The 6,000-nt window shown below is 43.9% G+C and overlaps 1 protein-coding gene across 2 annotated transcripts in view; it reads right to left on the bottom strand.

The window, feature by feature from the left end:
- Positions 1 to 6,000, bottom strand: part of NEDD4L (NEDD4 like E3 ubiquitin protein ligase) — a 60,651-nt gene that overhangs the window by 18,363 nt on the left and 36,288 nt on the right. Inside the window, exons 9-12 of one of the 2 annotated variants that reach the window (XM_031064429.1) lie at positions 5,039 to 5,171; positions 4,365 to 4,541; positions 3,229 to 3,303; positions 1,752 to 1,811 (exon numbers count right to left, since the gene is read on the bottom strand). In XM_031064429.1, the coding sequence (XP_030920289.1) occupies positions 1,752 to 1,811; positions 3,229 to 3,303; positions 4,365 to 4,541; positions 5,039 to 5,171 (445 nt within the window). The remainder of the gene's footprint in view (positions 1 to 1,751; positions 1,812 to 3,228; positions 3,304 to 4,364; positions 4,542 to 5,038; positions 5,172 to 6,000) is intronic. The other variant, XM_005429975.2, reaches the window with a different exon arrangement.

The following is a 6,000-nucleotide window of genomic DNA, read 5'->3' as shown; positions in this document are numbered from 1 at the left end:
GACACCTTCTCTTCCTCCCCACTACATTCCTTGGTTCAGCAAGATAATGAACTTAATTCTTGTTCTTGCTTCATCTCTGCCAGACCTTTCCCAGAGCAGCTGCCATGGGCAGTGCAGGTGTTGTTTAAGAGCAGAGCACAGTTGACACAAGGAACTGGACAACTGTGGGGATAATGAAGAAAGGAAAGGAGAAAAGATACTGGATGGGTCAGGAAGCTGACATACTCCAATAGGGAACAGAAAACAGAGGGAAATAGATGAGAACCCAAGTGCAGACTCCCAGACTCATTTCCTTCTCTCCCGAAGAGCCAAGGGCTACTTTCCCCATGTTGTTCCCAGAGCTGGCAGGCCATGAGGAGAACACCTTGCCCCAGTGGTTGTCACTCAGTTACAACTCAGAGACAGGGAGAAGGACACTGCCTCTGGGCCTGAGCCTGGCTCCTGCTCCAAGGAGGGGCTTTGTAGGGGTTCTGAAGGCAAAATCAAGGTGACCAGAGACTTCTACTGCTGACAGGTTGTTCGTCTGCAAGCATCAGGTGCCCAAGGACCCAAGAGAAAGCAGCCTTTGAAGATAAAGGATTTAGACCATGAATCCTGTGTAAGCCCCAATTCCTCCACAGGTCTGGGACTCTGGGTGTAAATGCTGAACAAAGACAAGGGGGGATTAGATACTGCAGCATGGTGAGGTAAAACATCTTGGTATGGCTACACTAATGATGAGTCAAAATATTAGTATTTTGCTCTAAAAAGTCTAATCAAGACAAGATGCTCTACCAAGGGAGTACCACTACTGTGCAAGTTCACCTAGCACAATTAACTAACTACTAATGAGTCAGGCATTTTATTTAGACTTTGCTATTTGCAAGTGTGCTCCTCTGGTTCTAAAATTAAAAACCAGTGAATACAGACAATATAACAGAATGATGCATCAATACCCAAAGTAAGATTTATTTATTTCCCAGATGCAAATAGCAATTTATAGCAAGTATAAATTAAATTTCTTTCTCTGAAACACATTCTCTAGGAGGGCATAAATTCATAAAAGCCATTTATGATAGTCACTGTAAATGATTTCCGTCAAATAACTCACTTCAGACTGGCAGTTAATTAGGTTAAAGGTTCAACACATATAATTAGATTAAAGTTCAATATAGATTAAACCCACTTTCCTTGCATTACACTTTCAGCAAAGCATATCAAGAATTTTATGGGTTGATCAAACTACAGTCTCGGACTGCTGAGGAACTGCTGGAAAACGACACTGGCATTCAGTAAGACCATTAAGAGCTCTAAGCTATATCACTGTACCCCCAAGGCTCTCAAATTATGACCAACTTTAAGAACTAAAATTAATTAGTCTGGTGGAAAGTCATGGGAAGACAAGAAGACACAAGATGCAAACACAGCTACATGTACAATGATTTGATGTCTCTAATCACTGCAGCTTCCAGTACCTAAAAGAATTAGCTATTGTAGCTTTCAGGAGCCCATGGCATTTACTTAGTGCACAGCTTTGTCATAATTCAATGTCACATCTAAGTCCCTCAAACCATGCCAGTATTTGAGTACAATTGCAGTGTTTTGAGAAATGTTGAGAATATTTGGGACAAAAATATGTAAGTTTTCATTCAATAGCTGTATTTCATTCAACACATGGCTGCTTTTTTTAAAAAAAAAAGTTCCTCATTGTACAAGACCTACACGTCCCCCCATTTTATTTAGAGATAGTGCTTGATAAAGAGTTTTATTACCGTTGGCTCCTCTCCCCCTGTGACAGTTGAAGAACGGGCTCTCCTAGAGGGACCATTCTGCTGTTAAATGATAATTAATGTTACACAGATTAACTGAAGAAGGTCACAAGTTACTGTCACATCTTAAGGAGCAAGGCGTCAGACACATTTGCCAAGAGAGAGCAGTTAGATGGGTAATAGCAAATCTGAAAGTCATCAGTCACTGGTTACCAAGCCAGAATCCCAGAGGAGCGCTGGATTTAGGAAGAATGTGTACTCAGTTGCCAGAAGAGAAATGATCATTAGCTCAGGAAGGATGAGATGTGGTTAAGCTCAGGTAAGGTGATGTTTAGGGCAATGCTCAGTGCTGCTGATTGGAACAGAGTGTCCCTCAAGAAGCAGGAGAAAGGCCCCCTCTCTCTCTCCCCAGCCCACGCTCAGCCCCTGGCTCCCGCATGCTAAACACAGCAAGAAAGCAGCACAGCAGCCCCTGTTACCCCTGCAGCCAGGCACAGAGCTGCACTGGGACTGTTCCCAGAGCCAGGAACATGCTTCAGCTACACTAAATAACTGCTACAGCCAAGAGAAAACCTCTGTGGTTTCTGGAAATGTTCACCCAAGAGCAGCAGAGAGAACAAGTAACATAGACACACCAAACTTCTTGGTATCACCCAAGAGCAGCAGAGAGAACAAGTACCAAACTTCTTGGTACGCACAGGTTTTCTACTTGCACATTCACTTGGGACATATTTATTTATAACTTTTAAAAAATGAATAAAAAGCTCTTGGAAAAAAGTATAATCTTTTGAAAGAATCTTTTGCAATCTGACCAGTTGTATTCAAAAGCACACCTTGCACACTCCTATTTTAAGTGGCCTCTGTACCTACTGCTGAGAGGTGGCAGAGAGAACAAACCTGCCACCTCTGCAACCCCTGCACGTGGGCTGTAGGAGAGGCACCACGTTCTGTCAGCTGGAGCACAGTGTGCATGGGTCTGATAGGAGAGAGAAGCTTTGTTTACAAAACAACTCTGTATCTTTTCCTGTTTGAACAATCTCCTTAAATAAACTTGCAGAAGTTGCCTCCTTTTCACTACAACCAGGCAAAACACCAATCCTTTGGGATTTTAGACAGATTTATATACTGCAAATAAAATCAATTTATGGGCCACAGAAATATGTCTCCTATCAGAGTCCTGTGGCTGCTCCAGTTCCAGGTAGAGCTGGCTCTCCTGCCCTCTTCTCCCTTGGAGGAGTTTCTCCACTGAGTGCACATAGGAGTGCAGTAACCTAAATTTCCATGGTAAGTAACTGGAGAGGGTGACTTGCTCAGTCTCCAAACATTTTTCTGTCCAGGAATGTCGTCCTTTTTTAGCTCACATGAATTTGGTTTGGGACAATCAGATGCCCACCTTGGTGCCTGACTAGAGCTGGCCCAAGGCAAGGTGTTATTCAGAATGAGAGAATATCCACCTGAAAAGGAAGGAGCTCTGGCTTACCAGGGATAACTGGGACTGCTCAGCGACTGCGTCTGTCACACTGCAGGACCTCAGTCGTGAAGAAGGTTCTCTTTGCTGCGAGGAAAAAACCAGAAAGGTGTCTCCACGTTAGCGTGTCTTAAAACATGATGTTTATTCAGGAAATTCAGTAATTATAGGTGCTAACCTCTGAGAGCTCAAAGTCTTAAAAATTAATTTACTTAAAAAAAATCTGTTTCAATCTTCCTCTTTGCTGCTAGCTTTTGAATTAGTTATGTCTTTTCCCAAGACACATCCTTCGTGACTGTGAACTAGAAACCAAACCCCCCTAAAAAAGCAGACATACATCACGTCTGACACTACACTGTAATTCCTCCCCACCAGTCCAGCTGGGCACTCCAGGGCTCAGCAGTGTTTAGGAAAAGATAGCACTGACACATCTGCAGTAAAACCAGTGGGGGGCTACTAAAACTGCAGTTCTCAACACAAGCCCAAGCACCTCTGCATGCAGATCCAGGAGAGCATCAGAGCTGTCACTGGCTGCCCAACCTCCAGGTGACATTCCCACCAGGCAGAGACCAACTGCACTGGCTCTTTGGGAAAAATGCACCTAATCAAGATTCTACTGGATGAGAACAAGAGTATTTCTTATCTCTTGAACTGCAGAGGTACCTTGAGAGCATTGTACTAAGAATAAAAAATAAATAAGAGTATAATGATCTGTTTAATATTTACAATTATTTTTGTAATCAAAGAGACATAAAACATTCCCCCACTTGTACATGCATTATCCTGATTTTTTAATGGCATCTGACTAATGAATAACACAAATAGACAGACCATTTTTTGGTTTTCCCTTTCCTTTGGAAATTCCTAGCTTGATACCCTTGACTCTCATCTACTTTGTTTCACTAAAGGTCTAACAAGTAGCAGAGTCTGAAGTTAAACTCACACAGAACTCTTGAAATCTGAACAGAGGAATTCTGTTGTCTGAGGCAGTTTGCTTGCTGGTGAAGCTGTTTTTTGGAAGGGAATTTTAACTACATGCTCAGGTGTTCCTGAGCCCAGCAGTCACTCCCCACGCATGAAGTGGTTCAGGTTATGTCAAAGAAATGCACATTTCTGCACTAGAGCTTTACAGATGGCACGTTACGTACAATCAAAGAGCCGAGTTGTTCCCCATTGGAATCAGGCGTGACCTGGAGTCTTCTGCTCAGCTCCTCAGAGAGCTCCTGAGGACTGGTCCGGGACACCGGAGATGCAGGAGGAGGTGGCAGTGACAAGCTCAAGGAATCCCCACTGGCACTTGCCTCCTCTGAAATGGTTTCCCAAGGCTAACAAAAGAGAAGAAACTAAGTTTAGGTTTTACACAGACAGAGTCTTCTTTCCCTCTGCCTTCTGTGTTATCATCTCACTGTGCCCAACACACAAACAGCTTCGCTTCACCCTAAATCAAGGCACTACAGAAAACTAAGCACAGGGCAGCTACAGCCAGTCCACTTCCCATTTTTTTATCTTTTATTCCACTGCTGTTTAGAGCAGAATATGAAAGTGTTTCTATCAGTGTATATAAGACAAGCAATTTGGAATGACAAATGTTTCTCCCAGCATTGACATGGGGCTCAGTGCTGTCCATAGGGCACCAGGCAGCTGCAGCTGCACAGGAGCCTGGCAGTGTGCCTCTGGCTGCACTGTCATTGTGCTGCTGGCATCTTCCCAAGGCAATGTCCACAAACGCCCTGTAAAACCACGACTTTCTGTGCAGCTCACATGTGAGAAGCACAGCAGCTCCAAGTTTAGTCAGCTCCTCAAGCCCAAGGCTTGGGCTTACCTCAGGAATGTCTCCACTCTCCACAGGCTCTGGCTCCAAATCCTCGCTGATGTGGCGCCGAGAGCGGAAGCGCCTGTGAGCTGCCTCTTGGTTTATCTGTCTGATATTGTTATCTGACTCAGATCCCACGTCGCTGCAGGGGGGAACCCAGTGCGGGAAGGAGAAAAGAACAAGAAAATAACCCAAGTTAAACTCAGCCCCCCATTTTGTCCATTGCCTTCAAAACCTCGGTAATGCTTTCGATTATAAAAATCATTATTCACGCATGTATCAAGCTTCATAATTGGGAGACTGTTAAATCCCTCTGTCGAAGGAAAATAAAACTGGAAGCACTTCACAAATATCACAGAACACCAGGTTGGGAAGGACCTCAGGGGTCATCTGGTTCAGCCTCTGCTGGCAGGGAAACCATGGCCTAGACAAGATGACCAGCACTCTGTGGAGCCCAACCTTGAACGCGCCCAGTGCAAGGGGGATCCAGCACTTCCTTGGACATGATTTAGCAGTCCAATTTGGCAGTGCAGGTTAAATACATGATCTCACTATAACTCCTAACACTGTCAGTTATACACTGTGTAAAATGTAAGCTTGCCACAGCTTTCTAAATCTAATCTGGAGAAGATATTGCCACAGAGCTCTCTGACAGCACACCACAGAGCTCTCTGACAGCACATCCTGGGAATGAAGTCTATTCACAGAATAATAACCAGGATCTCCTCAAAGCTAATCTGTTCAACTTCATTTAAACTTAGTAGAGTAGACTTTTTTCCTTACCTCTTCAACAGTCTCTATAAACAAAGTCATTTACTCCTGTTAAATTACTTACTGAAAAAATCCTTATCTGTCTCCTAACATTCTAAGGTGTTTTGTTAATGTCCTGCCTTCCCTGGCATCCCAGAGCTCCTGGAATTTCCCAGAATACTCTGTGTCTCTGTGATGTGCTGGGGGCAAGCAAGTCTCTT

The sequence above is a fragment of the Geospiza fortis genome, unplaced genomic scaffold, assembly GCF_000277835.1.
Source record: "Geospiza fortis unplaced genomic scaffold, GeoFor_1.0 scaffold143, whole genome shotgun sequence".
NCBI lineage: Eukaryota > Metazoa > Chordata > Aves > Passeriformes > Thraupidae > Geospiza > Geospiza fortis.
Note: the sequence above shows the minus strand (reverse complement) of the source record. Positions and strands in the feature narration are given on the sequence as shown.